Source organism: Rattus norvegicus, chromosome 3 (assembly GCF_021556685.1).
Source record: "Rattus norvegicus strain SHRSP/BbbUtx chromosome 3, alternate assembly SHRSP_T2T, whole genome shotgun sequence".
Taxonomy (NCBI): Eukaryota; Metazoa; Chordata; class Mammalia; order Rodentia; family Muridae; genus Rattus; species Rattus norvegicus.
In genome coordinates this window covers 149,147,741-149,165,353 of record NC_141536.1, presented here as the reverse complement: position 1 = coordinate 149,165,353, position 17,613 = coordinate 149,147,741, and the positions used below count along the sequence as shown (strand labels likewise).

At 41.1% G+C, this 17,613-nt stretch overlaps 1 protein-coding gene across 3 annotated transcripts in view; it reads right to left on the bottom strand.

The window, feature by feature from the left end:
* The window catches only part of Top1 (DNA topoisomerase I), an 82,639-nt gene that overhangs the window by 5,424 nt on the left and 59,602 nt on the right, over positions 1-17,613 (bottom strand). For all 3 annotated transcript variants that reach the window (XM_087654305.1, NM_022615.2, XM_087654306.1), the window contains 8 exon segments: positions 16,818-16,940; positions 14,231-14,418; positions 13,865-14,009; positions 5,843-5,986; positions 4,815-5,000; positions 4,114-4,182; positions 3,409-3,523; positions 1,639-1,766 (listed from right to left, as the gene is read on the bottom strand). In XM_087654305.1, the coding sequence (XP_087510431.1) occupies positions 1,639-1,766; positions 3,409-3,523; positions 4,114-4,182; positions 4,815-5,000; positions 5,843-5,986; positions 13,865-14,009; positions 14,231-14,418; positions 16,818-16,940 (1,098 nt within the window).

The following is a 17,613-nucleotide window of genomic DNA, read 5'->3' as shown; positions in this document are numbered from 1 at the left end:
CATTGACTGACTAGGCAACTGGGCGTGTGTTTACTTTGTGGGCACACAGGAGAACGTTCCTACACTCGGAGGGTGTCTTTGGCAGGCAGCCTGAACTGCTCAAACAGTGGCTCCAGAATAAGAGCAACACATGACCTCCTCATTCTCCAGGAAGGGTCTCCTGAATAGGGTAAACAGCACCTGGTACTCAGACTTTACTTTATTCTGGGCTTAGAGTGGTAACACACGAGGAGAGTAAGCAGGATCAGAGGATCTCCATCTAACAGGGCAAAGCAAAGGCACACGCTAAAATGTGCAGTCTGCGGGGTTCTTAGCTTGCTGACCCTGTGCGCACATTAGAGGGCTCTCTGATCCACTCACTTGGATCTGGAGATCCCCTCAGTCTGGCTGTAGCAAAGCCTCTAAGTTGTAGCTGTAGGTTAATATACATTATGCCTGTGTTCTCGTCTTGCAGAAATCGCAATAGGAGAATATTCTGAGCCTGAAAATGTGTTAAGTTTCACTGCAAAGCAGTTTCTAAAATTAAGATGACCAAGTATAGAACTCCATAGATCTGGATGAAAATATAATGAATGTATCTGTGCTTGGGCTACTCTCTAGTTGGCATTTATTATTCCCTCTTTTAATTAACTGTGAGCAAGAACCCAAAGAAATATAACTTGTCCTGTGACTATTACTAACAGATGATGGATATTTTCCTGGTGTGCATTAGTGTTGTAGACCTCGTGAAATGTCACTTTTATAATCAATGTCTTAAACTTTATATAATTATTAGGGCCACCTCAAGACCTTAAATAAGGATCCTTATTCCTATGCCACAGACTGTATTTAAATCTAAATGTTTTCCATGGTAACCCTGTGCATCTGTTTTAAGATGAAATATGCTCACTGTGGGTGAGAGGGTTCAGATGCATAGTTAAGCAGTCAGTGTGGAGAGGGGAAGAAGAGTTGCACATAGCAGTGGGACAACATCAATTTGTTCCCTATCAGTCTCTCCCAAGAGGCCACAACCCTTACAGTCAGATCTGACACTCAGCAACAAATAGAAATAGTTGTTCTAGGAACAGGAGAGAATTAAATGCCATTGCTTCACCATCTTCAAATAATCTAACAGGATTCCTCTCCCTCCCCCTGCTACTGCTTTGGGGATCAAACCCAGGGCTTCATGGATGGTGGACAAGCAAAGGTAGGTTCTACCACTGAGCTGTACCATCTTCCTGTCATGTTTCTTAGCCAGACCACTGAGACTTTATTTTCGTGACGCTAAGGACGGAGCCCGGAGCCTGCTGCACACAGGCAAGCATTCCACCACAAAGCTGCACTCTTCCTTCCATTTTCCTTAAGTATAACAAGGACAACAATTCACAGTTCAGTGGAGCATCAAAGTTAGCACTTCAAAACAGAAAGTGGTTCATACAAAACTTGTGTCTCCAGCACAAATATTTTAGGAAAAAACAAACACTATGATACTATCAAACTATTTCCATCTGTTATCTGTATAAAGAATCTTTCTTTCAAAACAGACCCAGACTAGCCTGTTATTATCCTAGGCCACACTAGGTCAGATGTAGAAGCCTCTCATTTTCATTAGATATCACACATGATCGCCTTTGCTAGCCCACATTGGACCCACCGTACCTTAGACTGCAAGTTCATCATTGACTTCTCAAAGGTCTTTGGTGGCGCCCTCTGGTGGTTACAAAGAATTGCAACAGCGCGATTGGCACGGTTGTAAGATAGAATCTTTGCTGGTACATTCTCATCAGCTGCCAAGAAATGTCATAGTAACAGGGTCAATTTGTATACCAAGAATATACACATGAAATGCCCTTAGGGACTTCATCCCTGTAATGTGTATACAGACCCTTCAGCTTATCATAACCAAGTCACGAGGTCAACATTTGAGTCAAAGACAGTAAATTTCTACATAAGCCTGAATGAGTTTCTGTCACAAAAATAATTCTGAGCCTCTTTATTTTCCTTTAACCTTACTGGATTTTGTGTCAGATCACATTAAGTAGACCAGGCAGTCTCTATAACTACTGTTCCCAGCTTGTCTATAATATTACAGGGAAATCTACGTTTTTGGTTTTTGTTTCTTCTTTTTTTTTTTTTTTTTTTTTTGTTCTTTTTTTCCGGAGCTGGGGACCGAATTGGTTTTTGTTTCTTAAAACCCCAGGAGTCAGGGGGTGGAGAGGTGGCTCAGCTGTTAACAGTACTGACTGCTTTCCAGATGGTTGTGAGTTCAACTTCCAGCAACCACACAGTGGCTTATAATCATCTGTAATGGAATCTGATACCCTCTTCTGGTGTGTCTGAGGACAGCAGCAGTGTACTCACATAAAACAAATAAATCTTTAAAAATAAACAAAACAAACTTCAGGAGACTGGCCATATATCTGTACACTGCTTTCCTTATCCCGTCTCCCACTCACTAGGCACATGTAGCCTGCAGGAAATGCTGTACTAGAAGAAATGACTGCAGAAAGAGATGGAGGGATCTTAAGCTATATTACAGGGGCTGCAGATAGGCTCAGTGGGTTAGAAACATTTGCTGCTCATGCAGAGGACTGGGTGGGTTTCTAGTGCTCCTGTGGCGGCGGCTCACAACCACCCCTAACTCTAGTTCCAGGGATTTGACTCTTCTCCCTTGGGGCTGGGGTGGGTGTGTTTTTTCAAGACAGGGTCCTGGAACTTGCTCTGTAGACCAGGCTTCCTTCAAACTCAAGAGATCTGCTTGCCTGTGCCTCCCAAGTGCTGGGCCACTGCCACCATGTACAGGCTTTTTAAGCCACTGTTTAAACCAACCCGAAATACCATTTCCAGCATTCTCTGGCTCTCCTAAGACCATGTGACACGCTTACAGCAGATAGTGGGAATTCAGGTGGCTCTCCTAAGACCATGTGACACGCTTACAGCAGACAGTGGGAATTCAGGTGGCAGGAGCCAGGAAGGGTGACTCTTGCCTACAGTCTCAGCTGTGGGGAGGCTGAAGCAGAAGCGTCACTAGCCTGAACCACCATAATGAATTGTGGCCAGCCTTTAGCTACAGAATGAGAATTTGTTTTAAATGGAGAGGAAGAAAAGTCATAAGGTGCCAGAGGTAATTATTACATACTATTATGAAAACCAAAAATTTCTGGTAACCATGACAACTTTACCCTCCCCAATTTAACAGCACTATCTGTACCCTGTGAGCTTGTAACACAGATAAAATACAAATATTTTCAGAGAAGATACAAAGTTCTTGTCAGTATCCTATGAGATTCATCTAGAATTTGCAGTGGGAGTGGGAAGAAAGGCCTTGGTTTTATTTAGACAGCTAAGCCTCTTCAAGAGGCTGCAGGGAAAGGATGAAGAGAAGGACACTGGCAGCCTCCCAGGGACAGCCCTAGAGTAACTACTTACGGGCTGTGAGCTCTTTAAGCTGCTGCTGCAGCGTGATGGAGGCATTGTAGGTACGGAACACCTTGGCAGTCAAGCCCTCCATGAGATCTTGAAGATGCTTATTTAGAATACCAGTCTGCAGAAAACAAGACAACAAAGAGGATATTGGAACTGAGGTAAACGTCCAATCACCCTTTCCCCTGCAGCAAGCACTAGGAGTCACTGTGGCAGTGCTGCCACCATCCTGTCAGTTACTGTCCTGTCCTTCAAGGAGGAAGTTAGCAAAGAGGGAAAATAATTCCAGAACACAGGACTGCAAGGTGCCTTCCTATAAAGTACTTTAATCTTAAGTTCAAAACAACAAATTTGTTCTTTCTTACAAATATCTCTCCAGTAAAGAAAGCAAGTGAAAAAGTCTTAGGTCTCTAGTACAGGCAGCTGGGCATCTCAGAAAAGGATGAAACAAAGGGGGAAAGAAACACGTAAACCTCAACTTGTTCTGCCTCAAAGCTTTGGTAGTAATTCACTGCACCACCCCACGATGCTGGAGGGAGATGGGGCGACACAGGATACGACACATGCACTGAGTGCCCCAAGGGAGGAAGGATATATAGAATGTCACTGGACAAGCTAGGCTGAATGGACAGTTCAAATATCCACTGAGAACTCTTGACCCAGGAGCCTGAGGTTGCTTGGACTGTAGCCCAGTGTCTTGTGTTTACTCACATTAAGTCGATCAAAAAGATCATCCTCAGGCTGCTTGTTCTCCATAAATAGTTGTAAGTTTTTAAAAACCTAAAAGAAGTCCAATTATTAATTTAAAATTTTTAGAAATAATTTCAAACTCACAAAAGCTTTTAAAAGAGAGAAAAGGCAAAAGACAACCTATATACATGATACCTAAGTATCAGTTCGAGCCATTTGTGGTATATATTGTAGCCCTTTAGCACCAAACATCCTTGCATCTACTTCCTAAGAACAAAATGCTCCCTTATATCCAAACTATGTTTACACTAGTTGCACGATTTAACTGGTGCCCACTGTTATCTAGTGGGCATATTAAGTATTAGGTACCCATATGCCTCTCTCATGGGTCTTCAGAGATCTGAGAACTGAAAGATTACAACTTTATTCAGTTGGGAATTGGCCCGGGACTAAGAAAAGGCACAAGATGACAAGTGCACGACATGACCAGGGATGCTGTGATGCTTAAATCACTAAAGTGGGTCCAATCTGACACTGAGTTTGCTGTCAGAGCTAAAATGAGGCACACAGCACACCAAGCAGTACCTCTCCTCTTTCTTTGAGATCATTTTTACCAGAGCCCATCAAAATGCAGAGCATATAAAAGCCCTCAATAAATATTTGCTGAATGAACAAACAAGGAGAAAGATCAAGCCAGAGAGGCACAGGCCATATGAACTCACTCGTTTCTCAACTGGGACTTTGTTGTAGTATCTGATTGAGTCCTTCCCAGGAAAGTCAAACTCCACCACGTACTCCTGACCATCCAATTCTGGGTGTAGATTGATGTGTTCCACTCTAAGTGAACAGCAACCCACAGTGTCTGCTGTCTCTCCTTCTTCCTTCTCATTGCCTGCTCTCAGAGCAAGCTGTGTAGGAAAGAGAGTGGGGTTGTTAAGAAAGAGATGAGCATCAGTGAAGAAACACAGACCTTATGTATGATCTTAAGGAAACCCTAAACCAGAAGACCCCAATTCTGTGGATGGAGCATCAATCTGCATAAACTAAAACTCAGATTCTACAATGTTATAACTCCTATGAAAGTCACAAGAATACCCAGAGGCCAAGTTTCTTTATGTCCTTAGAATGAAGATAGAAGAAAAAAAGTGTAACAAGGCAACAAATGAGAACACGTTTTCATGATAAGAGTCAGTTAAAAACTATTATCAATTTTGTGTGAATTCAGAATTTGGGCTAAAATGTAAGCGTAAAATGAAAAAAAATCTTCTGAGCATTAAAAAACTGAACTTTATAGCACTATCTTTCAAACTGCAATTGTTAATAAATCACACCTTTTGTTTAAGAATTGTTTAGGTTATAATCATCGCTTCCTACAAGAATGAAATGGGAAAGAACTACCCAAATTCAATGCAACTAGTTAGCCAGTGGTTTGTGCAGTTTCTGATTTAATTTCAAATAAATAAAAATGTTATGTTGGATTTTGACATAAAATTAAGTACTTTTGCAGTATAGATCATGGTAAAAAACCTTGACAGCATCCCAGTTATTTAAACAACAACAACAAACCAATAATGTTCAGTTTATGCAGATCCTCCTGTCACAGAGACATACTGTACATGCCTCCTTCTTTGTATCCAAATCTACTTTCCCTACTGGGCTAAATCTGATTGTAAGTCACACAGCAAATAGAGTTCTGACCCCTGTACTTAGAGTAGAACTGTCCAACGTGGAAAAAGGAAGCTGTTCCCACCTTATCAATGAAGTACAGTGCTACAGCTCTCTGCCGAACTTTCATTTCTTTGGACTTCCAGTCTTCCCGATACTGATTTCGGATCTTGTCCACACACTTCTTCAGTCGCCGAGCAGTCTCATACTTCTGCCAGTCTTTCTCACCCTGCCGAGTGCAGAAACACTGAATATTCAGAGCTCTCATCCCAAGAACAGGAGCCTGAGCTTAACCAAAGCTGGAGAAGCATAGAACTAAAGAGGAAGTAAAGTCTGGGGCATTTAGCCTGACAAGAATATATGCTGTTCTACGTTCACATAACTGACTCCTAATTGCTAAGACAGCTTTCCAATCTAAAAAAAGGTTCACACTCTTGTGAGAATCCCACTGAGCATGCCCCCAAACTGACTTCTGTGAACATAAAGGACGTAAGCATCCCCACTGCTTCGCAAGCACCACAGCCTTGCTGTGAAATGTGAGCCCTGACACCAGTTTTCTGCTAGCACTGAATTCCATTAAATTCAAGACAACCAGAGTTTCATGGACCTATCAAAGAAACAGAACCCAAGACTACTACATGTAATTACCAAGGAACACAAACACTTCCACGAATAGGTATAATTATTCACCATTTTCTCACTTTTGCATTTAAAAACGGTCTCTGAGAAGAAAGATGTTTCTGGGAACAGCTTCCTTCCTTTCTTCTTTTTTTAGTTTTCCCAGACATGGGTTCTCTGTAGCCCTGACTGTCCTAGAGCTAGCTCCATGGATTGGGCTACCTTAACTCAGAGATCTGCCAGTCTCTGCCTCCAAATGTTGGGATTAAAAGTGTGCACCACCACCACCTGGCTTCTTTAAACAAAACAAAACAAAACAAAACAGAGTTTTTAGCATAAAGTTTGAGATCTGACCCTAAAGTACATTAGGTGTCATGAAAATGTTACACATGTTTGGTATTATAAACCTAACCAAGAACCTGTAGTTGGGGAGCTGATGGGTGAAAGCACTACTATGGTTTGTGCTAAATGGCTGCCTTCTAACCACATATCTCTACACCCACAGACTTAGTCTTCATCAGCAGAGTTGTGCAATGGATTTTAATACCAAGGCTGCAACTGGTCAAAGTACAGAGAGCAGAATGTCTGAAATACTCAGGTATGAATGAGACCTCTACATCACACACTCTGACCTCAAGGTTCAGGAAACATCGAAAAAGGTGATGGAAAGACTTAAAGAGGCACAAGCAGGAAGGACTGGGGCCAAGGTATAGTCTAAACATGGTAGGGCCACTGCAGTCAGGAACTGGTGTGGTTGCCTGCACAGTGTCAAGCCAGTCAATATTCCATCATGAAGTGGAGAGGGATGCACAAGCCCCAACTCCTAGCTAAGGAGCTATTGACATTCAGTAGCTGCTGGTGTGTATCGGTAGTCTCTTTTGAGGTGTGGTACCTGGTGGCTTTCCCATGCCCCACTGGACAGCCCCCACCTATGTATATATGGACACCACTAGTTCAATTGAATGGGTACTAAAAAGAAAAGACACAAAGTTAAGAGAATGATGTGTGTGGAGAGAAGCTGGTAGTAGTTAGGAAGTGGGGGGTTAGTTGTACATTGTATGACATTTATAAAGACTAAAATAAATAAACAAAGAAAGAAAGAAAGAAAGGAAGGAAGGAAGGAAGGAAGGAAGGAAGGAAGGAAGGAAGGAAGCAAGCAAGCATTGACATTAAGCAACAGAAGATTTCTGTTACCACCCTGAGTAAAAACAGACTCAAAAGCAAGGATTAATAACGTCAAGTGAGAGAGATCAGGAAAATTCCACACAGGCAGAATTTTACAAGGTGCAAAACTGACTATATGAGAACCTAAGAATCTGGAGCTAGAGATGGCTTATCAATTGAAAGCCGCTGCTGCTCTCTTCCAGAAGACATGGATATGCTCAATACCCGTATCAGATGTGACCTATGACTCCAGCTCCAGAGGAATCTATCTGATGCCTCCTTCACTGCAGGACTCAAATGCACATGCCCCTACATAGACACATAGGACTTAAAGGAAAAGAAATAACCCAAGAATTTCTCCTCTTAATTCTTTGAGCCTACAAAAAAGGAGAGGAGGTGGTAGTGATTTCTTTTTGCATATTCTTGATTTCCACCTGAGACAAAAGGACCTGACCATAGGACTGACCCATAGGTTCCACAGGACCCAAAGGACATGAAGGCATGGGGGCATGTGGAACAAAAAGGTTTACTTCCAGATCTTAACGAATGCTCAGAAAGCAATGATTTTTGGATGTGCTAAGGAGTCGTCAACATTTCCTCACAATTGTGTGTGTACTATCTGTATAGGCTTGTCTGGCTTTTTAAAACAAGAGGTTCAATAATTGTCTCATTTCCCGGGGAGCTGAAAAGGTCTCTCTGATTTCTCTAAGTACAACTTGACATGTAAGCGAGTGAATTAGAAAAGTACAGCACAAGCTATCCTCCTGGTACAAAGCAATAACGCACCTCTACCACAATTACATAAACCACAGCCAACAAGACACCTGAAAGACTCACCAAGACACACTACCTGGCCAGGAGCGGGCTCTTTTCCCCACTCCAAACCACACAGGCATTGGTCCATCTCAATGACTGCTGAGGGCATGAGGTAGCGGTCAGGCAAACAAGGTTCGAGAAAGTCCAGTAAGTAATTTATAAGAGACCACTAAAGAGCTTTCCCATCACATGATTGGCCTCCTGGAACAAACCAAAGTTTTCTCTGGAGCACTAGGATGGAGAACCCTAGGATCTAGGAAAAAAGACACCCCATAAAGGGCTAACAGGCAAGGAAGGGCTAGCCTCCAGGTATGCTTATGCTGGTTGCTTTCAGTGCTGCCAAACAGAGCCTATAAAATGATAATAAACTTAAAACCTTTTTGGAATGCTCCTAAAAAATATCCACCTAGGTCTTCCAGGAGTCACATCGAAACCATCATAGAAGGTCCTTTCCTGCCACTGGCAGAGATGTGCTCCCCCAAATTCTATTACCACATCAGCACATTACTAATGTGGGGTAGAAAAAAAGTGTAGTAAAACTAAGGCAGATATTGTAGGAACTTTGACTCCCTTTCCTCTTTCCCTAGTTGGCAACCTCTCCACAATGGAGAAAAAACTAGTTAGTGGCAGTTATAAACCAGTGGTCACCACACTTGTCTTAAATGTAGATACTTATCCACTCAGTAACACAGGCAGACAGAGTCGGGGCTGCAGAGCAGGATGGGAGCTGTTTGTCCTAACTCTTCTCAGGGTGTGCACTGGGGAGGATTGCCATTTGCTACTACACTTTGAGTGTGTGAATAAGACAAACTCAGACTGGTTGCTCAGAGGCTTGTACCTGAAATAGGGTCTTTCACTGGCCTAGAATTCACCAGATTGTTGGACAAGCCAGGCCCAGGGATCCTCCTGTCTCTGCCTCCCCAGTGCTGGAATTACCAGCAAGTGCTACTATGCCAAGCTTTTTCAATTAATGTGGGGGTTGGGGATTTAGCTCAGTGGTAGAGCGCTTGCCTAGCAAGCGCAAGGCCCTGGGTTCGGACCCCAGCTCCGGGAAAAAAAAAAAAATTAAATTAATGTGAATTGCCACATCTTTTATCTTTACTTTTGAAAATTTCATACATTTATATAATAAAATGTGGTATCTATCTTCCATTTCCCCTCAGGTCCCCCATACCCCCTTACCACTTCAAGTTTTTGGTTTTATGATAGCTCAGTAAGTACAGTTAGTGCACCATAAATCATGTGTGCACTGACACATGTGTGCACGACACAGCAGCACTCACTGGAGCATGTGACGTCTATCAGAATCTAGAAAAAAAACAAGGCCTCCTTAGTAGCCCTGGCTAGCCTGGTACTTGCTACAAAGACGAGGATAGCCTTAGATTCAAAGAGATTCTTCTGCCTCCCTAGTACTAGGTGAAAGGTTGTGCCACCAGAGTAGTTTTTGTACTACTCTGTGATTTTTGTACTAAGTGATTGAGTGTATTGGATATAGTGCTAAGATCTGACAATGCCAGACAAGGTTTTATTATACATTTATTCTTACATATTTGAATTATTTCATTAAAATAAAACTCAGAGCTGGAAAAATTATTCAGAGATTAAGTACACTTTCTGCCCTTACAGAGGAAGTAGGTTTGGTTCCCAGCACCCATAAACAGCTCACTACTGTCCCTAGCTACCTCTGGTTCAGGGAATCGGATACCTTTTATTGGACTCTGTGGACACAAGGCACACACAGTATACATGCATTATTATGCAGGCAAAATACTCATACACATAAAATAAAAATAAATAAGCCTAAAATAATAGCAACAACAACCCCACCCCCAACCCCCAAAAAGCCTAAAGCCTGAGCCTATGTCTTTGTTTAAGAATGAAATACTTCTCTGGGTAGCAGTACACGACATTATTCACTGTGTTATCGGACTATACCCTGAGAAGCCACTGCTGGTCTGCTAGATGGAAGCGGACTAAAACAAGACTGAGAGCAACTTCAAGAAGCCACAGGCACTGCCTTTCTCACCCCTGGTTGCTAGCAGTCCCACCTTTCCAGACCTGTAATGACTATTCTTGGGATCGCATCCCAGTTGTCTCAAGTCAAGCATTCTATCATGGGGTGCTTCTCAAGTTTACTACTGTGACTAACCATCTTGTAGAAACCTAGAAAAATCCTTTCTATGTAGTTATCTGATTATTGTCTAGACTAAGACGGGCTGACACTTCTGCTCTTGTGGTGCTGCCCTGGCTTGCCTAGCAGGGATCTTACTCTTCTGAGAACTACAGTAGGAGGACACAACAGTGACATACTTGAAATCTATCCCCTTTCCTCCACTCTCACTGCCATCATCTGCCTTGGTCACTAGATTTTCTTGCCTTTAGAACAGCTGTGCACCACGAAGTAGTCAAAACTACCAATTATGTCACAAGTCCAATCTTATTTTTCTTCTTTACATCTAGGTCAGTAGCTTCCTTTGGACTTATTTAAAAATTTTCTAAGTTGGAGCTAAAGTCCTGGCCGGTCTGCTTCTGCAGGGCCTTTTTCATGTCTCTTATTGCTCAAAGTACTCTGTTCCCCAAACATGGGAGCTCTTTCTCACCACAGCAGAAATTTCAGAAGGTTTTATTCTCTCTCTTTGGAATGCTAATTCTCTTTGTTTTCCTTTCTAGTGGCAAATGAGATTCCTATTCATCTCAAAAATCGAACCTTAAATCTTCGTGGAAAAGCCTTCCCTGAGACTGAGCCAAGCTTGAGCCCTGAGGTCCAATCTTAAGTGGCACTTATACTTCTGTGCAGCAGCATTTACCACAGTTTATATTTATTGGTGTGATAACTCGCATGCTTGCTAATCTTGCTGAAATTGGTAACCTATGTTTAAGACAGCCTTCCATTCAAAGTCCTTAAATGGTTCTCTTCCCGGAACAAAACAGTCTTCTTTGGCATGGTATTTAAGACTGGCCACAATTTGACAGCAGGATGTCATGGGAGAGCATGAGATTGGAGATCTAAATTACATTCTAAGAAGACTGATAGAGTTGCCAGCTATCGGATCTAGGACTTTTTTTAAATTCCCACAGACTAAATTTATTCATGAATATATGCCTATAATGGTTATTAAATGCCAACTTACATGGAAAAGCTTTTTAACACTAAAATAATATTCAACACAGACTGACAATTTTCTGACTGTGGAGAATATATATAGGATGTACCATTAATGTGACATTTAATATATTAACAATATTATAGAACCACCACTATTTAGTAGTTGTGTATGTGGTGCATGAATATTACAGTGTGTGGTATATGTGTATGTATGTGTAGGCACACACACACTTCTCTGTGTAAGCACGAGGAGACTCTCCACCTTTATTTTTAAAAGATTTTTATTTTATGTTATGGGTATTTTGCCTGGCTACCTGTGACTACATACACGCAGAGCCCACAGAGGCCCAGAAGAGGGCGTCAAATCCCCCTAGAATTGAACTGTTTGTGAGCTGTGGTGGGGGCACTAGGAATATCAAACACTGGCCATCTGGAAAAGCAGCCAGTACTCTTAGCCACTGAGTCAATCTTAGCCAGTCAGTACTCTTTAGCCCCTCTACCTGGTTAAGAACCTCAAGATCACAAAATCAGCTATACTGGCTGGCCACGGGCTCCTAAAATCTGACTGTATATGTTCCCAACACTGAAGTCACAGTCATGCACGGCTATGTCTAGCTTTATGTGGGTGCTGGAGATGTGAACTCAGGTCACATCTTGCTTTTACAAAAAGTGTTCTTAGCCATTGAGCCTTCTCCCCCAGCCTATTTGACACTGTCTATGTTACTTTTCACATCTCTGTACACCTCAACTTACCCTCTTTTGTCCGTAAGCACCCAAGTTTGTTTAGAAGACCTCTTTTAAAGAGCTAATTTTAATCTGATTTCCTTTAAAAAGTCCATTATGATGTTAAGAATAACTATTAACAAGAACAATTACCTTTCTTCTAACACAACTGGATCCTTACACAATTTGCCTACCAACCTACAATTCCATTAAGGAATAAAACTATGATTTCTCTATCCACTCTTGTTGTTTTTTTTTTTTTTTTGTTTTGTTTTGTTTTTTTTCGGAGCTGGGGACCGAACCCAGGGCCTTGCGCTTGCTAGGCAAGTGCTCTACCACTGAGCTAAATCCCTAACCCCTCTCTATCCACATCTATAGTTCTGTAAACTACTCATGGAAGAAAAAAATTAACAGTCTCAGTTCTCCCTTCTGATTCTATACTTACTCTACTTTTTTTTTTTTTTTTCGGAGCTGGGGACTGAACCCAGGGCCTTGCGCTTCCTAGTCAAGCGCTCTACCACTGAGCTAAATCCCCAACCCTCTATACTTACTCTAAAACAGAAAAACTATTTTCCAATTTATTTGAAAAAAGTATCCAGATGGTATTTTCCATTAAGAAGGTAGAGACACATGTCAGATCACAGGGTATAAGCTAGAAAGCATTCAAAATGTATATAGCCTTTTCATCTCTGACTCTTGGATCTTAACAATGCTAAATCCTTATAAACAAGGGTTTCAAAGTCTTTAGCTTCAGACTCTTCAACGGAAAACAGTTCTAGACTACACAGAGACAATTTCCTTGGCTGTTTTTGTGAACCCAATGTCTCTTTTGGTTGTAGTTCACATATCCATAAAGTCTGATGGAACAAACTTGTAAAACTCTTGAGAACACAGAATATATAGGTACCTGGCTAACAAGATCCCAAGACAGTCCTAGCAGTAAGGCTAACAATTGAAAACAACTCCTGAGTATATAAGATATACATGGTGGGCTAGCAATATTTCAACCACAACCTAAAGGAACCTACTCAGATGAGACATCAGAGAACATCAAGTATATAAAGCTCTAGGTGTCTACATTCAGAGAAAAACAGTTTCTACACTTCTCACATAAGCCTACTAACCATGTCATCACGTCCTGTCAGCAGCACTGACTGTGAGGGCAAGAGCTACTCCTGCACAATCACTATTGCCACATGCCCTCTCTCGGAACAGAACAGGACTTCAGAAAACTTCCACAGGTAAGATTAAATAGGACACAAATGTAAAACATCTTTTAAATAAGAGTTTACCGGGTAATGCTAACCATGAAAGTGCTTGCCCTCTCAGGGAGAGGGTAGTTTTTTGTTTTTTGTTTTTTTTTTTTTTTTTTTGGAGCTGGGAACCGAACCCAGGGCCTTGAGCTTGCTAGGCAAGTACTCTACCACTGAGCTAAATCCCCAACCCTGAGGGTAGGTTTTTAATTTGGTAAAATGAGTCTAGGGGCTGGGGATTTAGCTCAGTGGTAGAGCGCTTACCTAGGAAGCGCAAGGCCCTGGGTTCGGTCCCCAGCTCCGAAAAAAAGAACCAAAAAAAAAAAAAAAAAAAAAAAAAAAGAGTCTAGAAAGTACACTGCAACACAACCAAAAGAGAAAGTGATTATTAGCCCCACCAATGGGTGTAGCCTATATTTATGCTTACCTTGATTCGTGAACTGGGATTCAGCATGATATATTTGATAGAACCTTGGATATTCTCTGTCCAGGAGACCAGCCAAGTAACCTTGTTATCATGTCGAACTTCCTTCCATTTATGTCCAGGAGGAGGAGAAGGAACCTTGGCATCTCTGTGAAAATAATCATGCAGAAGGGAAGTGAAATGAAAAGTGACAAACCATGTCCCCTCTCATCCTGCCCTCAATTCTGAACAAAACCTTAAGACCTACTCATGCCAGCAATACCCTCTTAACACAGATCTCCTCTTAACACTACGAATAGTCCCAACCACCAGCTGTGAGGAAAGAGCCCTGCACCCAATTCTCCCCCACAGGTGAACTGTTGTGCTCACTTGCTACAGTTGATGATGATGTCCTCAGGCATGATCCTTCTCTTCAGCATACCCATCTTGGGGTGGTTGCCACGGCCTCGGAAGAGCCCTGGAGGCTCTATCTTGAAGTTGGCAATCCGCTCTCTATGATTATCCATTACACAAAAGCCATATTCTTTCAATAATTTTTCATTTTCTTCTTTGATTTTCTAAAATAGATCAAGGAAGTATACAAAATGAATTCAAATTCCTACATGCTAAGAATCACATATTTTTACCTCTTGCAGAAGAAAGATCAAAGTCTAAAAATCACTCAGAAACTCAAATATAGAAAAATGTGTAGATTTTAAACACACACACACACACACACACACACACACACGATTATTAAATGCCCAAAGATCTATCAAGAATAATGACTTTACACAATTAATAGATTCTCAACTTTTTTTTTTTTACTGCAGACTGAACTACCACTGAACTAAAGCTTCAACCCTTAATCTTCTATTCAAAGTATTTCTAGTTTAGTTTAGTTTTAAGGATCTGGTCTCATGTATCCCTGGATGTCTTCAAACTCTCTATGTAACTGAGGATGACACTGAATTTCTGATCCTCCTGTCTCCTGGCTAGGCATGTATGGACACTGCACATGGATTATACAGTGCTGGGGAGCAAAAACATGGCTCCATGCACATTAGGAAAAGTCCTGTACCAACTGAACTACTGTAGCCCCAGTCCTACGTAGGTATTTTTAAATGTAATTCTTATAAAGAAGGAGAGGTAAATGCTGGGCAGTAAGGAAGGACTGAATGTATAAAATTGGAGACCCACAAAAGGATATAAACTAAATTCTTTCCCTTTTAGTGTCAACTCTCATGGATTTTTGTTTCGGTTTGTTTTGTGGTAGAAGATAAGTGCATAAAACATACACTTGACAGTGAAAGTGTAAAATTTAATGCACACCTTCAGACTCACTATTCTGTTTCATTGAGAGGTAAAGCCTAAATTTGGGTCTGGCTAATTTTAGTGTGTGGTGTTCGTGTTTTGTTGTTGTTTTGGTTTCTTTTCTTTACCTAAGTTAGGGTTTTACTGCTGTGAATAGACACCATGACTAAGGCAACTCTTACAAGGGCAATATTGAATTGGGGCTGGCTTACAGGTTCAGAGCTTTAGTCCATTATCACAAAGGTGAGGGCACGGCAACATCTAGAAGGAGCTCAGAGTTCTACAGCTTCATTTGAAGGCTGCTAGCAGAATACTGACTTCCGGGCAGCTAGGATAAGGGTTTTAAAGCCCACACCCACAGTGACACACCCGTTCCAACAAGGCACCAACTTCTAATAGTGCCACTGGCTGGGCCAAGCATATACAAACCATCATAGTTCTTTATAACCAAATTTTAATTAAAAATAAAAACTCATGCTAGGGACTGGGGATGAAGGGAAATTATAGAACACTTACCTATTATCACAAATTGTCATACCATTTCATTATTTCCTAAAAGATCACTGTCAGAGCCACTTAACAGCATTTCCCATGGGGTTTAAAGTCCCCAAGGAACCTGTCTCAAATACTTTATTGGGTATGTGGTTTCAAGTTTTTTGTTTGTTTTCTGAGATGAAGCAAACCCAGGGCTGCATGTTTGCCAGGCAATCATTCTCCTACTGAGTTAAATCTCTAACCCACACTTTATATTACATGATTCTTAATCCACAAAGGTATGGTATATGTGGGAGTTCAGCCTCCTCATTCTAACCATTCTCCTCTATCCTATACATGGTGATTCGTGTGTGAGGGTTCTCCTGAACCTTGCCTTTCTTATTATTATTATTTTAGCTTTTAGACAGGGCCTTGCTATCCTCAAACTCTTGATCCTCCTGCTTAGCTCTTTCTAGTTCTGGGATTACAAGAGTGCAACATCACAGTGATTCAATAACCAAGTCCTGCTTAACTTACTGGCCACAGGTACCCTTGTCAGGGGCTTACACAGGCAATGTTTCTAAAAGCTTTTTGTTACTTGGACTAGTATTACAGGAGTCCAAAATGATCTTTATGTTTAAAATCAATGGTGCTGTAGAAATGACTCTATGATTAGAGCAATTCCTAGCACCAATGCTGGGTAGCACAAAACCACACGGAACAGTTCCAGATCATCAGTTATCTTCTGGTCTCCACACTTATATGCATACATGCACATACAATTAAAATAAGAAACGTTCAAAACGTGAATAGGCCAAATCTCAGTGATTTGATTCAAAACTACAGCTAGACTAGACTTAAACTACAGCTAGACTAGACTTGAACCACAGCTAGACTGGACTTGAAAAGTCTAGTGCAGCGTCTTTGCTTATTCTGTGGAGACATCACAGTTCTTGCTTCCATCACAGAATGGATCATAATTGGCAATAATTCTCTTGCCTCAGGCCTGGATACTGAGATTTCAGACATGTACCAACACAGAGAGCTACCAGTTAACACAACTCATACATGTAATTAGACTTTACCAAGTAAATCTTTAACAGAAAAATATAAAATTAATGAATTCAATGTCGTGTCACAGGAACCAAAAAATTAGACAAAGAATCACTGCCCACGATTTCTATCATACCAATTTTTCTTCCTTGCTCATCTGTTTCCGAGCTTCTGATTGAGCTTTGAAGTACTGGCTCATCTGTGTAAAGTCGCATTTGCTTAGGTTGGTAATCGTATTTTTTTCATCATTAGTCATTTCCTAGTTGAGTGAAAAGGTAAAAAAAAAAATGTAAATATAATAAGTCTTCCTATTTCTTCACAATTAAATCTTTTTTCCTTTAATCAAAGGTTATCTAGAAGGGAAGCCAACCTCAGTGACCCTTCTTCTGGGAAGAGGGGTTATTCTGTTATAAGGTGTATACTTTTAATATAAGTACATTTTAGTGGTTTATCAAAGAGAAAAATTACTCTCATTTCTTTGGGAATCTTTGACAAAACACCAACTCAAGAGACATGTATTGGGGTTGGAGATTTAGCGCAAGGCCCTGGGTTCGGTTCCCAGCTCCGAAAAAAAGAAGAAAAAAAAAAAAAAAAGAAAAAAGAGAGAGACATGTATTAACCAATTACTTTAGCAATAAAGAGAAACGCTTTCTTATTCCCATGCAGAACAACTTATTCTGCTCTTATTAAGTCTGACTTTAGAATAAATGCCTTAGATGATGAATTTTAATTCAGCCTTTATTCACAATTATCCAAATGGAGAACAATGATATTTTTATATAGGCTAACATGGTATGGGTAAGTCACCATGGATGAAGACAGAATGGGTGGTCAGACTAATCCTGTGCAAAGGCATCAGAAGACAATCCCTGCAGAAACAATGCTGTTTCCTTTGCTCAACTGGAATTGAGGTTTTCTGTTTAACCCAATCT